The following is a 26,218-nucleotide window of genomic DNA, read 5'->3' as shown; positions in this document are numbered from 1 at the left end:
AAAAGTTCGAAATCGTGATTTCCTGTTTAAAATAAAAATACTATAGTTTGTTTTGAATAATTTAAAGATAATGTAGTCATGCTGCAATGCATGATAGCAATGCATATTACCTATACAAATACAATTATATGTACTTTATATTAAATTATCATTTTTTTATATATATATATATATATATTATTATTTAACAACAACGGCTTTATATTTTAGAGTAGGGAATTTAATATTTACATTAATAATATACGTAATAAATTCTATTATTAACGTAATCACTTGCATAAGATATCATATATTTTGTGGTAAGTTAAAATCGAGGATATTACCATTTCTCCGGGTAAGCCAGCTAAACCTTGAGGCCCTTCTTCACCTTGGGGTCCATCACTACCACGAGGTCCTGTAACACCAACTTGACCTAAAAGTTATTAAAATTAAAATTAATATTTGTTTGAATGAGTTTTTTGAAACCGGAAAATCTGTTTATAATTAGGGTATTAAATATTTAAACATATACAATCAGTTAAGTATTTTTAATTTGATTTATTGCCAACCAATTATAAAGCTGTTTATGAGTTCTAACTTCTGATGCAATATTATAATATACGATGATTATCTGATAATGCTGATCACAGTCAATAATCCTTTTTCAAATTATTATACTTTTTAGAGTATTTTTATCATTAAAGAGCTACTCTTATTGTAATTTTAGCTTTTAAGTATTTTGTTTTTCAATCTTGTTCGCATTAACCTACTTACTTAAAATTCTGAAATAGATAACCAATTTATGTAAATGTTTTAAAAGTTGTATTATTAATTTCCGTTAAATGTTCATTTAGTTATGGGTGTTTGAAAGTTTGAACAAGTACGACGTATACGAGTTGTGTTTGGGGTTGTATCTGAATGTGGGTGGGAATATATGGGAATAAACAAGGTGAGACACTCCGTATAGGCGTACCTTGTTTCATTAATCGTGTTTATGAGTGTATAGATAAATTCGCATCATAAATTATAACATACTACTAGTCTATTCTTAATTCTTAACATAATATATAAGAGCCACATTATCTGTATAAATTAAACAAACAAACGTTAAATGTAGCGCTAAAATCACTATGTGAAAGGTTTAATTGTGGTGTTATTATGGTACTCACCCGGAAGTCCGCGATCTCCTTTTTCTCCAGGCAATCCTACAATCATATAATTATACTTAGTTATTAATTACTAAGAAGGGGGCATAAATACATCATAAACTATGGGTTATTAGCATTCAGTCATAATTATATTTTAACCCAATTAAGTGTTTATTTACTTATTCAAGTGATTTGTTTGTATATTATACCAACTAAATATAATATTAAAATCTATGATACAACGAAATTCGCAAAAAAATTGAGGTAAATAAAGATTGGAATTCTGGTTACCCGTAGCCGATCGATGGTAAAACTATTTGTGTATTTTTTATTAAGATTTGAAAGCAGTGATAAATCGTTGTATTTGATTAAGCTTGGACTCGGTTTACTGAAGTATTTTTTGTTTTGTTGTTTTTAAATGTTTGTGCTTATAAAAACATGTTATTTTAATTATTTGTTATTTAGAAACATTTTATGGAAGTTATTTTATTTTATTTATAAATGATATTATACTATATAGAAACGAGTTAGTTTATATATATTATTAATTAATATTTCACAGTAGCAGTATATTTTACTATTTGAGGAGAGTTAACGTCAGTACTAGAATTGTTAACGGTTTGATGTTAAACATTGGGTGTACATACATGTTTTTTAACTTAAAAAGAAAAGAAAGTTGAATGTTAAGTGTGAATTTTAATTTAATAGTCAAATAAATTAAATATTGAAAAAATCAAATTTATTTTTTAGAATACATTTTTATTTCTGGTTTTTGAGTTTTTCCTAAAATGTAGGGCTTAATACCTTAATAAATATTATTTTTCAATTTATTTATAGATGTTATAGATGTATAGTGTTCACGTTATAATATTCTTATAATAAATAATAATGATATGAACGAATGAAATATTTTTACTAATCTAGATTCTTTTAATCTAAAATGTCCTCTCAAATACGTCACAGCGAATAAAGGAGTAGTATAAATTGTGTCCTCAAATACAATTTGTGAATGTAAAGTATTTTTAAATAAAAAAAAATAAATTCTAGATGAAATAAAATAATTATATAACAATCTTAATAATACTAATAATAATTACCCATTGCTCCCGTTACTCCAGGCTCTCCTTTGACTCCAGGTGGTCCTGTAACTCCTCGTTCTCCATCTCTACCCGGTTTACCCCTGTGTCCGTCTCGACCTTTTACAGTTATAAAAATAATACACTCCAATTTAATTATTGTATTATTATTTTTTTTTTAAAGAGTAACATAGTTTACGTTATTATTCCTACAAAAAAATTAAAATTAAAACTACTCAACGAGGTATACAACTTAATTAAGACGAAAATAAAATTACATTATTTCAAAAAACATTTTTTTAAATTGAGTAAATATTGAAACTTTTCATTTAATTTAATATAATTTGATAGTGCAAATAAAAGTATTACACATATAATACTATTTACAACTTTACTTGTATTTTGTTTTTTGGTACTTGTGAAAATATAATATTTATTTTGAAATATAGTAATCAGATTTAATAGTCCGTTTTAAAGCTGTTAGTCGAAAAACGATATAAATGTCATTTTTTTCGTATACCTATATTTTCTTGCAATTAAATATTTACAAAAAATATGAATGAATATGTGTGAAAAAGAATATTGACATTATATTTTCAACCCTTTGGTTTGACCCAAAGTGGTGTTTTTCATTAAATTTCTTTAGTACCAAAACATCAACATAATATATGGTTGATTTCAGGATGATTGTACTCCAATATTTATCATAATCCTAAGAAATCAAATAATATATACTAACCTGGTGGACCAGGCATTCCTCTAACACCTCTTGGTCCCTAGAACAGAATTCAAACACGAATATTATTCGATTAGGGTGTATATGATAATTAGTAGAGGTATTAATAATATATACTTATGGCCCATACATCTACTAATTAAAAATAATTAAGACTAGTTAGTATGAAAAAAAGGGTTTATGTGTTTGATGCCCATAAAATGACGGGTATATGATTATTAAGGGTTCGGTTTCTCTGTCAGAAATATTAGTTATTTTAAAGTTCAATTAATTTATCATTTTAATATTTACGTTTATAATTTGTATTGTTATTTTGTTTTGGGGAATAAATCGAATAATAACAAAACGAAATAAATGTACAAAAAATCGAATTGATTTTTTTAAAGTTGTAATTTTATGTATTAAAAGTATTATGTACTAACAGGAACGAGCAGATATTTTTATGATCTATTGTAGCTGAGTTGTACTAAATAACTATGCAAACTGCAGTTTTTCGATGTGTATACCCTGTGAAAAATTTGAAAGCGTCGCTGGATTTGTATAATATACCTATTTTATGGTACACTTACCACTTCTCCTTGTTCACCAGTCTCTCCTTTGGGTCCCTCGGGACCAGGTGGACCTTTAATTATTAACAAATAGCATTAAAATCATTATAAATACATGCGTAGTTGTTCTATAAACACCCATCTAATTATATAAAACAAACCTTCCGGTCCTACAACCCCAGTCATGCCCATTGGTCCATCAATTCCTCTCATTGATAACTAAATTAAAACAAAAAATAATTTTCTAGTATATACCATTACCTATATAATAAATCAAAATTCACTTATTCTATTTAAAACCAATACAACATAATTATACAGACCATGTGTTGTGCCAACATTTGTCTGAACATTTCAGCTTGACTATCCGGACCTTTATCCCCTTGATTTTGATTCAACTGAAATTAAAACAGAATTGATTTATATTTACCTAATATTCCGTAGTGATTAAAATTAAATAAAGATACAAACTGGTATTAAAAACACGTGTCCCGGAGGTCCTTGTATACCGGAATACCCGTCTATGCCATCCCGACCAGAATCTCCTTTCGGACCTTGGGGCTAGATAATAATAAACAAAAGGATAATCTTTACCGTTTAAACAAATATTACCTACCTACCCCTTAAAACAATAAAAAGTTATAGGAACCGCGGTGAAGTGGAAAAACGAAAAACGCACGAACGTAATGCATGTCAGGACGCGATAAGGCGTCTATGAGTTAAATAATGTAATGTTCGTTTGTAGGTATATTGTTTTATGTGTATATAATATATATGCCTATTATACAGGGTGTAACAGAAAGATCTGAAAAAAGGAAAAATTATGCTGGTTAAACCGTAACGCACGACAAAAATTGTGAAAACTATAGGATAATTAATAATGAGAAATATTCATATGTCAGGAAATTCCCAACAATTATTTTATTTTTTTTGTAAAGTTGAAAAGTCTTAAATTAATTTTCTCTAAGGAATTCTAGAAAATAAACTACTTGAGTTGGATGAATTTTTTTAACATAAAAATTGTTCTAATCGTCAGATTTATAAATTGGCTATTTTGAAATTTCTCAAAACAATTTAAATCAAATCTAAAATTGTTTATTTTCATTTTCAAGAAATAAAAATGAAAAAATATATAGAGCAGTTGTTTGTAAATTATATATAAAAATATTAATTTTAATATTGGTCACAATAAAATTTATTAAATTTGTCAGTTATTTCTGTTACAGTGTTACACCCAGTATATATATATATATTTTTAGTATAATATAAAAATAGGCTGCTCCATGTATTTATACGAATTGGTTGAAGTGTTAAACGATCGGCCAACGTGCAGATAAAAATAAAGTGGCGATTGATCAATGAAAAAAAATAAAATATAATTTATCTCGATTCGATAAATCAAAAATATCCACCTACGACCTGCCAACTACAAGGGATACAATTGGTCGAAACTATATAAGTATAATATAATGTTGAAGTTTTTAAACACAATAATAATGAAATAAATTATGTCATTCAAATTTAAGAGTTTTGGTACATAATTTACTAAATTTCGCTACGGATATAAAATATACATATTCATAAATATACATTTTAATATTATGGATTGTTGAAAAAATTATGAAATTAATTTAATAATGAATATTACTTTTATGGTTTTTAATTTTTTTTTTTTTTTGGCTTGGTCATAGCGTTCCCCCCTTGATTCACTTCTGTATCCGCTTCTGTACAGTGTGCACCCCTATCACAGTGAATCGGAAGTATAATATGACTGTTGAATGTCAGATGAGCCGAAAATGCTTATTTATAGGATCGGAAGTACGTAATATCGTTTACCCCTTGCATTCCCGGTGGGCCGGGATATCCACGAACGGCCGACACGCACGGAGATTGCAGAATACCGTACTCGGACTGGCTGATGTTCGCATCGGACGATCTTGGGCTGTGTGTCTGTTGGAAAACGACGATGAACCAATTTTATTAATAATTACAAGAACAAAAACATATCAGTAATAGTATTATTGATTTATTATTATACAATATCGCAAAACGATTTGTTTAATTGTGTATGTTTTCTACGGTAGGTATGGGCATTACGTACAACGCTTGTTATTTCCAATGAATTCTGGTCGGACGTAGAAGATTCTTCGATTTCGTTTACGTCCGTCACGTCAGTTTTCGATGTTTCGGTTTTATTTTGAGTTTCAATACAGTCATCCATCGGAACAGAACACATTTCATAAGCAGCATCTGGCGTTGAATAAAACCTTAACTCTTGAATGTCACCCTAGAAATATTTTAAAACTTCCTGTTTATTCGTTTCGATATGCATTGTCCCGCTACAATATGAAAACTGACATTCAATTATGGAACTGAACATAATGAATCACAACTTCAGAACATCCCTTACGCCCTTAAATTATTATATAGCTGTGACGTTTTTGTTTGTTTAATATGAAATCTAATTTTAAAACAAAAATTTGGATGGAGTTGTTGGGAAATGTTGGTGTTTTAATAGTGGAGGACATCGTTTTATTTGTTCATTAATAGGCCGACCTAGAGATGAGAATTAATATATTTCATACTGAGATTATGCCATTATGTATTATAATTTTAATTGGAATTCATTTCAATTGAATTGAATATTTCCAACCATAAACAATATTTTGTAATTCTCACTCGAAATTAATTGCACCTATTACCTAACAATACAAATTTGAGCTAAGACAAATTGAATTTTAAATTTTAAACACATTTTTTAATTAAGGGAGGTCGTATGGTTAAAGTCTGGTTAAAAATTTAACATTTAAAGAAATGGGATTAATTAATCAATTATTAATCTAATATAATTATCGAAGTGATAACAAATGACAATATCAATATTAAATGTTTTTTATAAACTGTACTATGTTAAGTTCCAATTTTGATTAAAAATGGAAATGAGTGATGACGACTACTTATAAGTTTATTATCGTTTATGTACCGTTTATTTTTATAAATTAAGTTGGCGAAAATATATTTGTGGTGAATGAATTAAGTTTTGGGTGGTAATTATATCAGTATAATATAATTAATACGAACTAAAATAATTAAAAACAGGATGTTTGTTATTTAAATATTAAAACCAAAAAAGTTTTCTTTTGAATGTATGTTTTAATTAAGTTAACCACTTACTTAAAGATAGTTAATTATATTCTAATCTATACATTATTCATACTAAACATATACAATATAAAATATAAATATAATCTGCTTATACTTCTGAAAATGGCAATTTATTAGTATTAATGTACAAAGCTCATGCATTCCAGTGAAAATATTATAAAGTTGCTGATTTATAATTTTTAGATTATGGGCGGAGAAAATAATGACATTTTATTGATCTTACAATGATTTGTTTTTTTTCTTCTTCGTTTCTGTGTAAACGAGAAGTCGTTGAAATAATTATATGCTTCAATAAATTTTGAGTTAAAAATTCATAAAAATTTTCTTTTAATATCTATTATTTGAAAATCAAGTAAAAAATTTCTCAAAAGTTTGTCTATCTTTAACAAACAATAAATTAAATTTTTATGAGCGATTGAAGTTCAATTTTGTATGACATGAATACTCGATTTCTCGTGAAACACTTTTCTTAATTGATTGTAATTTAGAAACGAATATCGACCATAGATACTTAAAACTCATACAAAATGTTTATCTTAACGTTTTTTTCTATACTTAATGATTCAATACAAGACTCCTTGAATATTGTTATAATATAGGTTGTAAAATATTTAAAATACATAGGCAAGATTTTTTTTTTATAAGCATTTAAATTTCAAATTTGAACAAAATTTAATAAATTGAAAATGTACTAACTATTGTGTAGTTAAAAATGTATGAATTGTGTTAAATTTGTATAGCTAAGGATTGAACATTCAAAACAAGGTTCTACATAAGTAGTTCATTCTGTTACAAAAAAATCTGGAAAAGCTCTTTAAATACAGTTTTTTTATTGTAGTTATTTCAAGTTAAAATCTGGACGAAATGACATATTGATACCAAGAATATCGATTTTAGTTATTTTGTTGTATTTTAAAAATATTATTCTTCCCTTTTGGGCCCTTGAAACTTTTAAAATATATTATTATATTTTATTCAAACAATGACATTTTCATATCATGTAATTTTTCGACAAACACTATTAATTTAACTTACTATAGTACTAATGCCTAATAGTATACATTACTTTAATCTCACTTAGATCATAAATTACCTTTTTAAAAACCCTACAATGATTTTATATCATTGAATTCAAATTTAACACATCTAGTACAGTGACTTATTTACACATAACATACCTACAGCAGAGTGTTACCCACTTGTCTGCTTTTTTAACGTGGGTATTAAAATAATTTGATTATTATATATAATTGTATCAGTTTATTTTAATTAATTTCATAGGTATAGTATTTTTGTAATAACTTAAAAGTACGAAATTTTCTCCCATTTTTAATTGCAAAATATTGTTTTCAGAGATGTTCTATACGTATTATAAATGTATAATATTATGTTGGTAGCTGCAGGTGGATAATACACTTGCTTCATTATAAAATGTTAATTAATATTTTCGTGTACCATCTATTAACAAAGAATTTAGTAGAATACGTGGTATATTATTTTCCGAGTATAGGTCTGCGTTATATCAACATGTAAAATTATATTGAGTGGTTACTAATGTATATAAAACGAAAACTTAATAGTCGATCGTGAAATTGTTATACCTACCTAAGAATATGAACTACACAAAGATGTACCTATGTTCAGAATAAAATATATGTATTATAACAACAGTTTGAAATTAAAAATTAAAAATAAAAATTTAACTTTGCAGTTGAATGTATTACAACTTACGAGTATATTATGTACATCATATATTAACTACATGGCTACATATTATAAATATTTACATACTGATCCGATTACGTTGCATTATGAATTGTTTTATTTAAATGTTGTAATGTACGGTGATTGTATAAATACAATAATAATACATTAATTTTGTGTTTATTTTCGTTCAAGAAGTATACTTTTTTTAGTTACATTTTGAATTTTTTTTCATTGTTTTTGTCAAAAGTTTTATAGGTCCACAATATTTGTAATGAAATTTAAGCAAGCTATGCTCATAATTAAAAAATAATTTTTTAGATACTACCGTCGACACGTTAATATCATTACAATTGCAAAGATCATGGACCAATAAAACTTACTTGTGCGTTGCAGTTCAGGTGGAGATATTGAACCACATTAGAAGACAAATATTTTTTCCTTATTTCTAATAAATAACTCCACAAAATTGTTATTTTAGTATTTTAAAATATTTGTTTTTATAAAATTAAAAAAACGATTTTAAAGGTTTTTTGAAATTGTTTTGAATGACTATGGTAAAAGGGAGGCTTTTAGTAATATTATACATTTATATAACACTAAAAAAAAATTGCACTACAATATTTACATTATATTTCGAATTAGAGCTACTGACTTTTCAATTCATAAATATACTGTAGAAGGAATTGCAGTATAGTATGAGTTTCGTGGGGAAAATTATCTCCTCAAACAAAAAATCACCCTTCTAACCAAAAGTAGTACTTCTGAATTGAATCCGATTTTAATTTTCAGAATCATTCCATGGATTATAATAGTATAATAAGACATTGGGCAGATGCAGATAAGAAGAATATTCGGTACTCAATCTATAATCTAAATTAAATAATACAACAACTGATAAACCGTTTTAACAGCCACGCCGTGACGGAAATATAATATTTGTAGGTAGTTTAAAAGTAATACATTTTATTTTATGTGTGATAATATACAGACATACAGTTACACTGCAACACACTGCACTAAATAATTTGTTTGTTGAATGTGATATTATCCGATTTAATAATAAACTTATTGAACATTTTTCAATATGAATTTCAACGTCTTATTTTAGGTTTTGATTCATTAACGATTTGTTTTTTAGAACTTAATTATAAATTTACTGCTTGAAGATAAGTCGTATTGTCTGTATCAAATAATTGTGTAATTAACAGACTTGAGCTAAGCGTAAAAAAGAGATTCAGTAATTAAAAAAAAAAGTAAATAAACGACTTGAATATAATATGGGTATTAGGTAATTTAAATATTATATTTTAATGACGCAATGAAACATTTTCAGACCGTTTTATTATTAAGAGTTCGTTGAACTCAATCCTATTATAATCAATTAGCGAATTAAAAATAACAAGACCAGAAAATAATCTATACAATTTATTATAATACTTGTATTTCATAGTTGAATATAAAATTACCAGGTAAAATGTTTCATCTAGTTGTTGGCCAATCATCACGATTCCTGAATTGCTAATTGTAGTATTTCTCTTAAGTTCTTTTGTGATTTGTTTATCGCAGTCCAAAATCATAGTCACTGAATTTCCTTTAATACTGAACAATAATTTATGCCACCTAAAATTACAAATTTCAACGGTCATTATATATTAATATATACTACTGCATAATTTATACAGTAGCTTATTTACAGTGGGTGTCGTGAGGGTTCCAAGTTTCTCCCTCTCCCAAGAGTTGAAAAAAGATACGTTATGATAATCCAATCTAATAAGTTTATACAACTTTTTTATTACATTTTATAAACAACATGACACTACCTATAAGTACATTTTCACAATACCTTTAACGAGTGAGTAAGTAACGATAATTCTATTCCCCATAGACATTCCCCAAAGTACCAAACAGTCAATACTTATCATGTAAGTAATATAAAGATATAATTCATATAATACAGAGTATATTGAACACATGAAAATAATATCATAACATTTTTCACCTTCATAATATTTCTATTGTCATTTATAATTTTTCGTTAACTTTAATTAGGGTGTCATATTTAACATTTAAATAAAACATGTTGAATCTTAGAACACTCATATTATGTAAATTGATTTTTATGTGGAAGGTTATAATAAGTTTTAAGTAACTTATAAATGAAAAGAAAAACAACAGCTTTAAAAAAATTAATTATTACCAACATTATTTATTAATCAAGTAGACTGATTATTAAATTAAATTTATACTTTGGTATCCCAATTCCCAGCTGGTATTTTAAATCTTTTTGTTTTTTTATTCTATTTTGAATTGAAATTTACAATCTGTATCTAGTGACACAATGAGTAAATGCGATACAGAAATATATACATACAAATTAATTATTACCAACATTATTTTTTAATCAAGTAGACTGATTATTAAATTAAATTTATACTTTGGTATCCTAATTCCCAGCTGGTATTTTAAATCTTTTTGTTTTTTTATTCTATTTTGAAATGAAATTTACAATCTATATCTAGTGACACAATGAGTAAATGCGATACAGAAATATATACATACAAGGTCGTATTACAGTAATTGATCATTCAATCGTGCAGAGAGAAAAAAAAAGTTTACAATTACTCGAACGTAAGACATGAAATATTTTGTGGAAATCAGCCACCCATTAGGGTCTGCATTAGCAGCCACCCCAGAATTTTTTTTTTCAATGTCAAGCCGGTCTAGACGCCATTTACATTTTAACCTTCTTGGGGGGTTACGGGGAATCGTTAAAGTAGCAAGATTTCTAGCAAGTGGATTGGGATGATTTAGTATACGAAGGTGGAATCGTTTGTAATATGATTTAGGATCGTCGCACACTTAAAGCATTTTGAGGTCTAAGTTTATAGTTTCATTAGACACTTAAGGAGGGGCATTAAGTAATTTTCCTCAATGCTTTATTTTGTAAAGTTTGCATTTTGTTTATATTAGTCTTCTTTACATTTCTCCAAAGATGCAGACCTTATGTCCACATAGGTTTAAGTAAAGATTTATAATTAATAAGTTTAGTATTGACTTGTGAAGGTTAGTTATTATTGATGAGATTTTTTAGCAGGCGTAACGTAGATTTGAGTTACATTAAATCTTAAATGTATAACTTATATTCTGTCTTAAAAAAATATAATTCTATAATGTTTCATTATAAGTTGTAATTTTAAAAAATATACCATTTTAAAATTTCAAGAGTTTGTATTCTAATAATTCAATTAATACCATACGGTTACTAAATCATGTGTTTTATGGGATTTGTTTCTTTGAAGTGGTTGTGATTTTATATATTCCATCTAAATATTCTTAATTCGATATGTAAGTACGTATTTATGTTTTTCTTTTTGAGGTGTATTGCATAATATATATATAACATTATTACGGAATGCTCATTAGTACGTGCCTGATTTAATAATAATAATATTATATTATATAGAAAAAAAAATTATGACATTGATTCAGCATTTAATTTACTTCAATTAAATTAAAAAATCAAAAATATAACAATAATTATCTATTACATTTTTAAATATTTTGCAGATATTGAATAACTCTATTTCACACATTTCCAAATTCCAAGGCTTATAAAATAATTAGAACTTAATATATAGGTAGCTAGTAACTATAGTATCTATTCAGGGTATTGTCAATTTAAATATTATTTTTATAATGATTTTCTTGTTTTCGCATGCATTTGTGGTAAGACGTTTTGTTTTGTATGCAAATATTAAAAGCTATAGATTTTTTAATTTAAAAACATTCTAATATAATAATGAATTTAAAGTTATAAGAATTTAATAAAACAGAATAATTTACAACCACGTGTAGGTAGTACTCTCAGGATTTAACTTTATTTTACTGTATTTCATATTGTTTTTTTTTTTTTTAAATCCACATGCAGTTAGTATCACAATGTTGTATTATAATTTATAATAGGTACATGTATTAAACGTTGGTACAAATAATTGGAAAATATTAAATGAGTCAATATTTTAGCCCTCAATGTGACAAATTAATTAAATGAAGAAATATGTGAATTCTTAAACATTGCTTATTACTATTGAAATTATATAATTTCAGAATTATTAAAACTGTTTGTAAGAAATTGGTACTTAAAGTTCAAATTATTAAAATATATTACTCAGTACCATAAGTAAATCAGATTATAAGACGATTTAGTTTTTTGCTCGAGTATGGTATTTATAATTTTCTAAAAAGATATTTCAAAGAGTATTATTTGTAAATTTTTTTAATTTAAAATGTTTTATTTTTGACAACCTTATTGACGGATGATCAAATATTCAAATACATTACAGAATAAACTCTAAAACTAAGATCGGGTGATTCGTTTTGTGCTATTTTTTACTCACCGACTATCGTTGATGATAGAATTAAATTGTACTTTGGTCTTATATCCCTCTTGGGCTTCCATGTCGTTGTAAAACAACACAATGTCACTCCCAACTGTCAAACCCAACTGCTCATCTCCCGCTTCGTTGTAAATGAGAAAAACTCTGTTCGTATCGGAACCTGCAGGTTTAGACAAATCAAATTATTTCTGACGCGATACAATGTTTTAAAAAAATATAGCTAACTATTTAAATTAGTTGTGTAACATGTGTATAAAAAATATGTTTACATAGCTAACCCAGTTAACAGTTACTAGTTACTACAATTACAAAATTGCCTATTTAGTTTTTAATTATAAAGTATAGTAGAGGGGTATTAAAAAATATGTTGATATTATTTATATATCAACTTTAAAAATGTAAATAGTTAGGCATAATTTAATACTATGAGTAGCATTTTTCATTTACAAACCAATCATTTTATTACAACAGTTTAAAAGTTAAATTGTTTTAATTTTCGTTTTGGAATCATTCAATTTTAATATTTTTGTTAGTTAGAATAATGAATTTATTTTTATCATATTTTATTTGTACATTAATTAGGTAAGTATTGTAATGAGTAACTAAAGTTCTAAAAAAAATGTTGAGTGTTTTACTATTATCTATTTTACTAAGAAAAATATTGTCTGAACCTTCAACTATTCTATTTCATATTTATTCTGATTTATATTCTTTGAAAGTTGTATTATACTACGCATACTTGTATTGGTACTAATGGTAATACTTCATACAAATAATAATCAATATAAATACTATACTCCGTATTACGAGTAGGTAGATCAGAGAAAATATCCATTTTATAAATATAATAAACATGCATTTGATTTCAGAATCGTAGTGACTTTCCTGTTTTTAATTGAAAATAAATTATTTTAATATTTAATTAAATGTCTAATCAAATAAATGGACATTTACTCATTTTGTGATTGATCAAACATTTTATGTAGACATGGAAAGTAGTACAGTAGGACATAAAAATATATAGATATTAGATATTTAGATATTGTAAATAGATTATAAGTATCTACGGCATACTTAATGTGGTAAAGTGACAGTAATAATGTACACTTTTCACTATTCCATTTTAAACAACAATTATTTATCTCATACAATTTTGTGCATGTATATAATACATATTATTTTTATACTAAATAGTGAGATCAAACGTTGAATGAAGATCAAATAAGAAGGAATTGATTTTCAAAAGACATTGAATACTTCACTACATAAATCTATACAAGTTTTAGGATTTATTTTAATATCAAACAATTTTCACCAATGTATTAATTTATTTAACACACTAAATAATACTACATAAATGTTGTACATTTTAAATGGAACGCATAAGTTTCATCGCATCATATTCAGTAAACCAAAAAAAAAAATACATCCTTATAATATAATATGATAATTAAAACGTTGTATTTACTATTGAATATAATAATTATTTTGATGAACTCAAAGTTAAAAAATTATTTGGTATACTTTATCGAAAAAATAGATATTCCTAGTATAACTACAATAAGGTAGTATTAAAAGGAACACTGTAATGACGGCATTGTTATCTGGAAATGAAAAACCGTTTTGCTAGGAAACAGCTATAATTAAATACTATAAACAACAGTGTTAATTTATCATTGCAACCCGTTAGCCGCTGTTCTTTACTGACAACATCAGGTGCCCGAGTGTCAGTTTCTCCATAGCCGTAACGTGCTCGTGCGTGAAAAAGCGCCAAAAACAACGTTTTATAATTTATAAACAGAACACAATTGTATGGAAATCTATACAATTTTTTATAATATTCAAATTATCGTGTTTTCATTTCGAAGAAAATTATAGAAACTAAGAACCATTTTATTTATTATTTGTCTCAACTACCGACTATTATCATACGTCTTATTATAACCATTACAGTCTGTATTTTTTTCATATTTATGTTTTTATATTTAACTATTATCATAATGTATTTTTTTCAATTCCAACTGTAATATATTTATATATATTTGATAGTTTTTTTTTGGTGTGAACTTAAACTCGTGTCCCGTGGGCCATGAAAGTTATAAAAGGCTCGCTGTGTTTAAAAAAAATTAGTACATTTTTAAATTTAATTCAAAGGTTTTTCAACATTCTTGAAAAATAATGAATATAAAACATATTATATTATCTACTAATTCAGTATGATTTTAAAGCATGATATATGTTTCATTAGTTTGTTTATTAGATATCATTTATAAGATATGCATAAATATTTTGAATAGAGCGAATTTCTTATTACACATAGCACTAAAATTCTAGCCATTTGGAACTGTTTTATAAACAGTGTACTTTTAAACAATTTGATAATAAATGGCAATATGTATGCTTAAAGTCTTAAAATGTATTTACGATTTCAATTTATTTTGGTTTTTTTGTCTTTGTTAATAAGTTATATTTATTATGAAAACAATTTTGAATATGATGTATTATTACCTATTTACCTAAGTGGAATAATTTTGACAGTATATTTTATATACTATTCCAATGGATTTTAATTTTAAAATGAGAATTATTTATTGTTAATCGTATAAAAAGTTATTTTTTATTAAATCACAAACTGCAAAGTTCAAGAACGACTTCACCGATCTTCAAAAATGTGTTTATACATTACTTGAATTCAAATTTATCTGTTTAATTTTAACTTCAATGAGTAAAGTGTATATTCATTTTTTATCAAACATTATTACATAATATAACATATTGTTATATTTTCAATTAACATATTCATCCAACATATTTGTGTAGATCACATGTGTTATCATAATTCATAATTCTGTAGTAATGATTTTAAAGAATAGTTTTAATACAAACATTTCCTCCCTTAAATAACTATCAAAATTATATATACTCCTTATAACATAAAACTAATGTTATTTTATAATTCATATTATTGTATTTAGGTGCGTAAAGCCGTAAAGATGATTTGTATTCTAAAAACGATATTTTGTTTTATCAATCTTTAAATTTTAAATATTTAAGTCAGCTCTATTATTATTGACTCCAAACCTTGGTCAGTTCTGATCTCGGCCAATATTGAAAAATCTAAGGGAAATTGCTGGAGCTCAGGAAATATCTGAGACGTTTCTATACTTAAAATCGCTCTTTCATTAAGTTTGTACGCCTTGTCGTTGGCACATCGGCCTCTGGTGGCGCTAACACCAACGTTTTGTTCGGCGATATTTGTAGCTTCCAGAATGCTAAAACCTGTAACAAATGAAAAGCATATATAAGTATGTATGTATATTATTATGTTATTGCTTAGGTCAAAATTAAGAAAATATGACATTGGTATTGGAAATATTGAACACGATGTAAAGTTTCACGTTATGTTAAATAATATATATTGTTTGTAAATTCTACATCTAATGTGTAGGTACGAGGTACCTATTTCATATCTATTTTAACGTACTGGAACTCGTGTTTTATTTTGTTGTAAATATTTGTTAACGATACATTATAATACGTATAGCGTAACCCCTAGAGGTCAGCCCAAAAGTTATCAACAAGGTCGGAAGAACATCAATCTTAAATTGTTTATTGTTCTCATATTATAAAACGCGTGTACCTATATCTAATTTAAATTAAAAAAAAAAAAATTAAAAATAGCACGTTTTATTGCTTTAGGAAGCCGGACGAGATAACGAGGAAAGATTTTCGGCCACTCATTACCAACAACGGGTTCGTCAAATCGAATCGTTTTGCAATCGAATAGCAATTTATTATTCTACTTGATTTATACTAACGTAGGTATTTGTATTTTCGATTACTCGGAAGACTTCCGTTTGTCACCGTTAAATATATGCCACCATCCAATACGATGACAAACGGTATCAACGACGGTTTTGGGCATTTCGTATATTATGTCCCTTCTATCGAAGTGAATAAAAGAGCCGTAGATCTGGTGTGTTTTCTCGTCAAAAATATGTAAATGACAAAGTGTCGAAATATTCAATAGTGAAGAAAAAACCAATCCGGATGCTGTGACGTGTGTGTGAAGGGATTTAAATTTAAAGAACAATATACCTGCAAATCTGCTCTTATACGCTCTGTGAATAAATTACATAAAGTCTAAACTACGTAATTGTTTAGTTATAATATTCGTGAATAATTAAATGTTCAAATTACACAGAACCTACAATGTACATGTCATATTGTCACCGTGATTAAAATATATACACGATAATAGAATATTATAATAATCGAGCAAACGCATTTCACGCCTCTGGTCGTTTGGAACCAAAATACGAGATGGTATATTAATATATTATAGTATGCATATTACAACAATTGTTATTGACATTCATTAATAATGGATTACTCTGAGATGTATATAAGAACGTCGCCTACTCGAGAATTTCAATGTTTACAATGTACAAATTTATTAATATATATAAATTATTTTTTTTAATTTCGTTACGTTCGGTATGTTACCACAAAATAATTAAAAACTATAGGTAGTAGGTATAACATTTTACTCATGTTTATTAGTTATTACCAATGCAAAATATTGGCCCGATAAATTGGTCGATTCGCGGTAATAGCATTTTTGTGAAAGAACTCGATCTGATATTTTCTAATAAGTTATAACTCTTATTCGATATACTAAAATTATTATTATTTTTATTATAGTGTTTTCCTTTTTACCAGGGCGCTTGGAATATGTTCGGACTTTAAGTTCATATCAACCATCATAAAAATGGTTATCTAAAACCATAATATCGACGAGGATACCTAAATAACATTCAATATGTAACTCGAATTTATAACTTTAAATTAGTAAGTATACACTTAAGGATTAACGATAACAAAAACGTAAATTAACACGTTACAATTGAATATTAATTATTACAACTATAATACTTTTGTTTATTATGAAAAATCACTAAAACATATTCTATAGGTAATGTAATTATAACGGATAGCGTTTGCACATTTAATTTTATGTGATAAACTATTTAATTTTGACATAGTCGAAAATAGATTCAGTTCAAAGTCTATGAATGATAATTGCAGAACGTTACACGTCTACTAAGGACGTAGTAGGTACATTCCAATAAATTAAAAAAAAATTGTTTATCATTTTTTAAATATAAATAACATGATATATTAGTTTAATATTATTGAATGATCTTAAGACATATTTAACGTTTTTTTACAATACATTTTCGTAATCTCAACACCTATTATGCTGATATGTGGCTTAATAACGCCTATTTATTATTAAATAGTTATTTATCTAGTATATGTAATATACCTTCAGACTGGGTTCGCGTTACATAAACTATCTCATTTAAAAGTGAAAATGTTTATTTTTTCAGTAGATTTATTAAATGTTACGGCAATAATAAAAGTAACGATATATTTATTAATCTGAAACTTTATGTGACATTTTATTTTGTACTATAAAAATATAAGAATAAAATTATTTATATCAAATAGGTAATATGTTTTTCAAAGTATATACGTACAAACATGTTGGCAAGACAAACAGTAAAATAGTAGAATATAAAAAAGAGCTTTTGAATTGTTTTAAAAATTTTAAATATTCTTAATATTGTGTTGGTTGGTTATTTAAGACTGTGATAATAATAACATTAAGTTAAAAATATATGTAGAATTGATTTTGATGATAAATAAACACAGATTTTTTTATTATACTACTCACATCAAAAAGCAATTTTAACCACTACGGATAGGTACTTGTATTCTAGGGACACCATAGACAAAACTAAGGAACTTCAATGGGGGGACTTTTCCAAATGCATATTGCATGATTTACGAAAATTCGTTTGATAGTTTTGCGGTTTTACGAATTATTAAACTTTAGAGTCAAGCATATAATATCTACAGCGCCGTTTTCTAATTCGAGGATTTATTCTCACGGAGTAACTTTTAGGACAAAAAACAATTAACAAGTTTCTTATTGTAAAATATACACTACAGCCCAACAATCAAAGAATGTTTTGCATGCTTTTTACGCAGCCCACCCGTATTGAATAAATCTTGTGGCAGTGATTACTTTAACTGATGGTGGTTGATCAATGATTATAATACAATTTGTGACCACACGCAGTGTGTGACATTTGCGACTTCGAAGATTATAGGACGAACATTTCACAATTTTTAGTATAACCTGCAAGCAATACGTTTTTAAACATAATCGCTATTAAATTAAGTAGGAACATAATTTTGTAATTTCAAAGTTCTCGAATTGGTTTTATAGAAATTCGGACAATTAGCATTAGCATGTGATAGCCCGATAGTTTTTGATAAAGCTTGTCAAATGATAAATGTACATGCAATATTACGGTATTGGAATACATAAATAATGTTTGTTTTTAAATGACACATTTTAAACCATACCCATACCTAGGTTAGTAATTAATTATTTTTTAATTTTCAACTGTACCTATAGAATTAAAAAAATTGAGGTAGAAAAAATATTTTGTTTAGAAGTAGGCATTAGATTTAATTGATACATTGTTAGAAATATATTACATCATATTTTTACCAAGTGTACTTTGCGTTGTTTTGAAAATAATATAATGCAGGTACATAATATTTTATATTTATGGAAAATGGGTCTACGATTGTAGCTTTGAAATATACTCAAATATCTATTTTTATATCGGAAGATCAAATTTTAAAGACGATTTAATAAATGTTCAAGAAATTCGTAAACTGAGTTCTTAATAAACTTAATAACCTGGTTTTTCGTCTTAAAAATGGCTTTTTTATCGGACCCTCCAAAATGAAGACCATCGTCCATCTTACACGGGCAGTTTCATATTGCTTTTGGTACAGTGTATTATGTAAACAGTCTGGCGCACGTGTGCCTAATCTATTACTATATTTATTCAGCTCGGGTATTTGATACTTTACTTGCTTATTAATATGACCGAAACTCTATATACGACGTGCTTGCCCAAACGGATGTAGGTATAATGCATTTTACACTGGTCTTCTGATAGTGACGTTTTGAACAAAACAAAAACATATCAGCTGCGAGTCACTGTTTTGCAAGGTAAGAATTTATTTATTTTGAACTTTTAAATGAATACTAACGATAGTTAAATTTAAAAAATAATACAAAATGTGAAAATCATGGTCAAATGTTTAACTATAACTAACAACAAATATATATTGGTTAAAACCAATGAATACTTATGTTTTTCAATCACGTTGTATTGAATAATTTTAAATTAAATAACTTTCCTAACTCAAGTTTCTTTTTTCATTAACTTGCCCCGTATTATTAGTTAGACACGATCATAGATAATATTAGTGGATAGGCTATACAACGTTATCATACAGCCATACAGGCACATAAAATAACATAATAAACGACCACTATTGCTGAAATGAGAAACCCCTGCCAACTGTATTGAATGCATTAACATGGTATATTATCCATTCTTATAGTATCTATGGACACGATAATAATTTTAAAAAATGTGTATTGAATATTATGATATTAATAAAATCATATACAAATAATTAATGTTGGATGAAATTATTGAGACTTTCTTGGCCGTACTAAACACTGAGAACATATTTTCAATTAATAACAATTTTACTTTAAACAGAATAGTTTTTATATTGTTTGTAAAAGAAAATTAATAAGTTTTTTAATAAGAAATAGATTTCGTAAGTGTATAAATTACCACCTGTAATCGGTTGTTTATTAGATAATCTTAACAGCTAGTCACCATTCGCTGATAAGTATCAATCATAATCTCATCAACAATGATACTATTATTCCTTACAATATAAAATATGGTATTGATTGTCATTTTGACCGAACCAAACATCGATGGCATTCCCGAACTGTTTTGAAAATAATAATGTTATCAAATAAAATATGAAGATTTACTTTGATCAAATGTTTCAAATAAAAAACTGCATTTAATATGATATTTGAATAACAAATTGAAGCTTTTTACTAAACACTTAAAAAGTGATGAAAACAACTAAGTATGAATTGGAATAATAATTTTTTATTTTGTATGTGAAAATTATATTGTACATTAGTACTAAATTATTATTATTTGTATCACTTAGTCTAAATTTGATTTTGACAAAAAAAAAAGCGCTGCGTACCTTATTTAAGTGCATTAGGTATAGTATTTTACAAGTTTTTCTATTTCAATTGGTTTAGTATTAAATTGTTTAAAGTAATAAATAAAAAAAAACATAACTTAATGCTTTTTCCAGTCCATTAGATATGCCCTTGCTTGATTAACGATTCAATGGAATCACATTTAAAAAAATACTTACAACTAGTTAAATCTATAGAAAGTAAAACGATCGATTAAATAGGTGCGCTTTTAAAGTAAAAATATGATAGATGATTGAAGATAGAAGTAGTTTTGACGAAATTTCAAGAGGAGTGCAAATTTAGTATAAAGATGATGTGTGAAACATTGTTTTCATCCTTTAAGAATTTCCAAGCGTACTTACGTTGTAATATCTATCTTTTTGAAATTGTTTGTGCAATTAATTGCAGTTAATAATAACAATAAATTATTATTTTTTGATATTAACATACTATAAAGAAATTCAAAAAACCAATAGGGGACTGTGTGGGAGTGTGGGATCAATAGAGTATAGACAATAAGAAATCTACACAGGACTCAGATTACGAATGAAAGATATTCTGATATAATAATATTGCTTACAATTTTTTCACGAAACTGAATACTAAAATATATTTTTAATTCAGACATTAAACTGATTCAACTAAAAATTACAAAAAGTATGTATAGATTGTTTGCTTCTATTGTCATAATACCGTGGTGTAGTTAAAACGTTTGAAACACATCAAAGTATAATAGATATCGTGTAACATTGATGTATAATATTATTTATACAATCATTTAAAAAGTTTTTATTGGTATATTATTTTTGACTAGAGGATTTCCATTTGGCTTAGAATTTCATTTTACTGCAAATAGTTGAATTTATTCATCAAAACAAGGTTTATGATCCATCCGAATGACGTCAAGATATTATGGTAGGTAACTGGTATAAGTACTTTTCTGAACAGCAATTAAAATAAATGTTCCAAGATTCATGGAGGGAATTAAGACCGAAGAAACAAGTGTTGGAAAATATATTTTTCGAGAAACTATTTGCACATGTCACGATTAAATTTAAACAGTCGAGCCCCAATTTAGACAAATTATTGATCTCTATGTTTGTGGCTCAGGTCACTTTACAGTCAAGGTAATCTTATACCGGGTTATTATTTCTTATCAAAGGGTTATTTTTAAAAAGTATAATTTTTCCCATGTATAAACACTTTTATATTTATTTTAACACTTAACATACATGAAACATTTTTCTCTAGCAAATATTTAGTAGTGTCATTATATTATTGAAGAAATGTACATAAAAATGTAGTATCTATAGTAACTATAAAAGTAACTAAGGTACTGTAACTTTCAAACTTTGAATTATAACCAGTAATAAATTACCAAAGTATCTTGAATCTTGTAACCACAGACACATGAATTTGGCGTAACTTGTAGACTGTAATATAGGTATATTATACTACATTGTTAATATTACAATATACAAATTAAAAGTTTATAATATTATGATTAATAATTAGTATGCTCGTAGATAATGTCATACTGATATATTAATAACATTAATTAAAATGCCATGTTTATTTAATGTGAGTTATATAATTCTATGGTACTATCATTTTATATATTATACGGAAGTATAAGTAGTATAACAATACACATGAAATAATATTATATTAGATTTTGTATGTTTATTTTAATCACTACATGTTATTATGATGGTAATGTTTATTGAATAGGCACTAAAATATTTAAGCGTTTATTGTATTTTGAGTTTTTAGGCGAATTATAATAGCTAATAATTGTTAGCTATTATAATACTAATTAAAAACCACAATAGTCGGTTATTATGATAATTCCTTACCTAGTCACTTAGCAACTTTTCTAATTTGTATATTACATATTCATTTACTTTGGTAATATAGATAGTACCCATGTCAATTGTCAAGTAAAAATTGAAAACACTAATAGGATAATTAATACTTGATTATATATTTTATGAAACACTTTTAATTCATTGTACAACAGTCAACAACATGTAAATTTTAGAAACTTGTAATTGTAAAGTGAATGCATAAGACTTGACGGTATTTTCTATAGTTTACTATTGTAAATAAAGAAAATGTTATTTTTGATGTGAAACATTTAATGCGGCGGATGTCAACCGTTTGTCGGCATGGGGACGTCGCTATACTAACTACTAACTAGCCCACCATAATCTGTCAGGTTCAAATACATAGGTACTTATTTATCGTTAAAAAAAATTAATTAAATACAATTCAAACTGCTTAGTGTATATACACCGTCAGGCCATCTTCATGTGAAATAATAAGCAAAATTTATTGCGAATTTCAGCAAATTTCAGAACCTCAAGCCAAATTGAGACCATAAATGAGGTAGGTACTGGGAACCGAACAGTTGTGGGTACCACTTCGAGCTCTGAGAGCTATTCGTTTGAGAAATTTTTGTCAGAATCTGATAACGAGTTGGATGTAAAACACGTTTTTGTTTTTACACATGAATTAATTGTTATTAATACTAAGAATGGACTCAGCGTCAATGCTCAACTTAACCGGCCATTTAATGGCAATGGCCGGGCAACGTGTACAAATAAACTATATACAAATTTCCCAGAAATTTAAGTAATTTAAGCTAATATTTGTCTGGTGCAATAATATTGTTGAAATAATCAGAATACATATAAAATTTAACGGGCCAGGCAATATCTCCGATTACGTTGTTGATGGCAGTAAGACATGAATTAAGTAACTGAAGTTGTTAAAAACCCGGAGACTCCGTTCATCTGTGAAAAACTTATATCGACCAAATCTATCACTTATAAATTCCAGTTTTAAGACAGTTGCATTCAAATTTGAGCATCTGGCTAAAGTTAAGAACCTTGTCTAGTTACTTCATAGCAAATGGTTTTTAAGTTGTAATATGCTTTTAATACACCAAGACTGATCATCCTGAGAAATGTATTAATTTGTATATCTGACATCTGTGTATATTTTTGATGAACAATTTTAAGTGCCTTTATTTTTTCAAAGCTCAAATCGTACAGAAATCGACTTTTTATATGTAATTGTACACCACGTACAGTTATTTCGTTACACTATAATTGTAATAACTAATGAACTAAGTGAATTCATGTCGAAATGTCGGGGCAATAATGTCGTGGTAATTATATTACTCACATATTGTCGTTATGATGATCAAATTCAGATTCAATTAAAGTTGCATGTGATTGTATGAGTTTTTTTTTTGTGCAGTAGGTAAGCTGGAATATAATTTACAGTTGGTATACTACATTTTAATAATTGACTCTTTGTATTGGTTAAAGTATATTAAAAATATGAGGTGAACATTGCAATGCCCCATCTCCTTCTAATGTTCACATATTTCCATCTGCTGAAGCTATGGTTGTAAAAATTAAATAACTATCACTATTACTATCATAATTAATGCTGTCATACTGTAATACAAATCACCAGACAAGAGATTTTTCATCAGTAGCAAAATGTGTGCAGTTAAAAATATTCATTTCATTTAAACATACATGATATACGACTCAATGAGTTGTTGTCGAACGAGAATTTTTGGAAGTTTCAATTAGTTTTCCATCGCCGCTTTTGTTTCGATTTGTCCAATGTCAGAAACGTGATTAGATCGGGATTGGAAGTTTTAAGAACAAATTCACCAGTTGAATGCAATCTTTCACTGTATTATGTTTTGATACGCCTCCAGATTATTTTATTTTATGGTTTGGATTACCTTTTTTTTAAATATAAAAGTCTTAAAATTTAGTAACTTTCGGTTTTTTTTTTTTTTTGTTAATAATATACTCTACGATTACTGTAGTTGTTGTTCCGTTTAGTAATACATGTAGTATCAGTAAAAATACGCCAATAGCATCAATTTAATATTATATCGATGTCGTATACATCGCGATAACATGACGTGCAATAAAGCGGCCACAAAGTTATTGCCGAAATGTTTTTATATGACATCTAACTATAAATGCATAAATTGCTTCGTGTTTGTTTTTTTTAAAACCCAGTCATTTAAATTGTAACAACATATATTGTTTGTATACGTCTATTATAAACAAGTTGTTTCGTTAACAATTGAACATGAACTTTTCAAAAAATAAAATAAAGAAATTCTGAGAAACAATACTAACCAATAAGCAGGAAACATTACCGATAGACATAAAGGATCGTCATAATAATATGACATGTTTTATTTGTATTCCTAGTCATTTTTTCTTTCGTATGATATTTCGTAACTATCTTACATTTTTATATTTTTTTTAGGAACACGTAAACATTATGATGCATTGGTATACAAACAATGTTCCTAGAACTGTAGCTTGTATAATACATATAATTTTTCACGATAATATGAATATAAAAATGTGTCAGAACGCTTACCATGAGTAATACAATCTATTAATCTCTATTTTGCTTATGTAAACACAAAATAAATGGTCACTGCTAAGTGACCACGAATAAAACTACGGACCATGTTGACAATTTTTCCATGAGCCTTTATACTTTCAACCGTACCTATACAACGGATAAGGGGCGATTTCATTGCAGCTCTTGGTCAACCGCAGTAATACGAAAAGTGTCAAAATATCTCATAGGTATAGCAGTGCACACTACGGTGTACAATGCCGTAATTGTCTTACGAACATTTAATACAACATTTCGATTTCTCACAGGGCTTGCAAACGTTATAATAACGTTATGATTATAACGTTATATTTTATAAAAAACGATTGAAATTTGTAAACGTAATTATAACGGAAAACGATAAACGTAAATAAATAAATAACATAAAACAAAACGTAACGTTTAACAAAATATATGATGTATCATTAAACAAAACATAACGCAAACGGTATATATTGTATTCCATTAAACGAAATAATTAATTCCCAATTATTTAATAATACTTAGTAGTATTCAATTATTTATTCAATCCAAGAATTAATTTTATTCCGTATCCGGCCTATCCGGGAGATCCCGTATTAGATATTATTTTAAAACTTAATAAGAAGTTATTAATAGAATAATTTAATTACCAATAGCTAATAATAATGATGCTCTGATAATATTGTACTATACTATCTGTACTACGGTCGAAATTTATACCACTCAAGTTATTCAACTATTGTGTTCGGTGTTCAGTTTGCTCAGATTTATTCACTCGTCAGTGTTTGTCTAATTGTTGTCAAATGTTTAATATTTATATTTTATACTAATATACTTATAGTTTTAACGTGCATACGT

The 26,218-nt window shown here is 26.8% G+C and overlaps 1 protein-coding gene across 2 annotated transcripts in view; it reads right to left on the bottom strand.

The window, feature by feature from the left end:
• LOC111038820 (collagen alpha-1(I) chain-like) overlaps positions 1 to 26,218 on the bottom strand; it is a 67,638-nt gene that overhangs the window by 31,795 nt on the left and 9,625 nt on the right. For both annotated transcript variants that reach the window (XM_022322061.1, XM_022322060.1), the window contains exons 2-14: positions 15,838 to 16,035; positions 12,757 to 12,916; positions 9,826 to 9,979; positions 5,589 to 5,774; positions 5,324 to 5,437; positions 3,959 to 4,048; positions 3,811 to 3,885; positions 3,649 to 3,706; positions 3,509 to 3,561; positions 2,943 to 2,979; positions 2,225 to 2,323; positions 1,149 to 1,184; positions 324 to 412 (exon numbers count right to left, since the gene is read on the bottom strand). In XM_022322061.1, coding sequence (XP_022177753.1) covers positions 324 to 412; positions 1,149 to 1,184; positions 2,225 to 2,323; positions 2,943 to 2,979; positions 3,509 to 3,561; positions 3,649 to 3,706; positions 3,811 to 3,885; positions 3,959 to 4,048; positions 5,324 to 5,437; positions 5,589 to 5,774; positions 9,826 to 9,979; positions 12,757 to 12,916; positions 15,838 to 16,035 — 1,349 coding nt within the window. The remainder of the gene's footprint in view (positions 1 to 323; positions 413 to 1,148; positions 1,185 to 2,224; positions 2,324 to 2,942; positions 2,980 to 3,508; positions 3,562 to 3,648; positions 3,707 to 3,810; positions 3,886 to 3,958; positions 4,049 to 5,323; positions 5,438 to 5,588; positions 5,775 to 9,825; positions 9,980 to 12,756; positions 12,917 to 15,837; positions 16,036 to 26,218) is intronic.

Source organism: Myzus persicae, unplaced genomic scaffold (genome assembly GCF_001856785.1).
Source record: "Myzus persicae strain clone G006 unplaced genomic scaffold, MPER_G0061.0, whole genome shotgun sequence".
Lineage (NCBI taxonomy): Eukaryota > Metazoa > Arthropoda > Insecta > Hemiptera > Aphididae > Myzus > Myzus persicae.
Note: the sequence above shows the minus strand (reverse complement) of the source record. Positions and strands in the feature narration are given on the sequence as shown.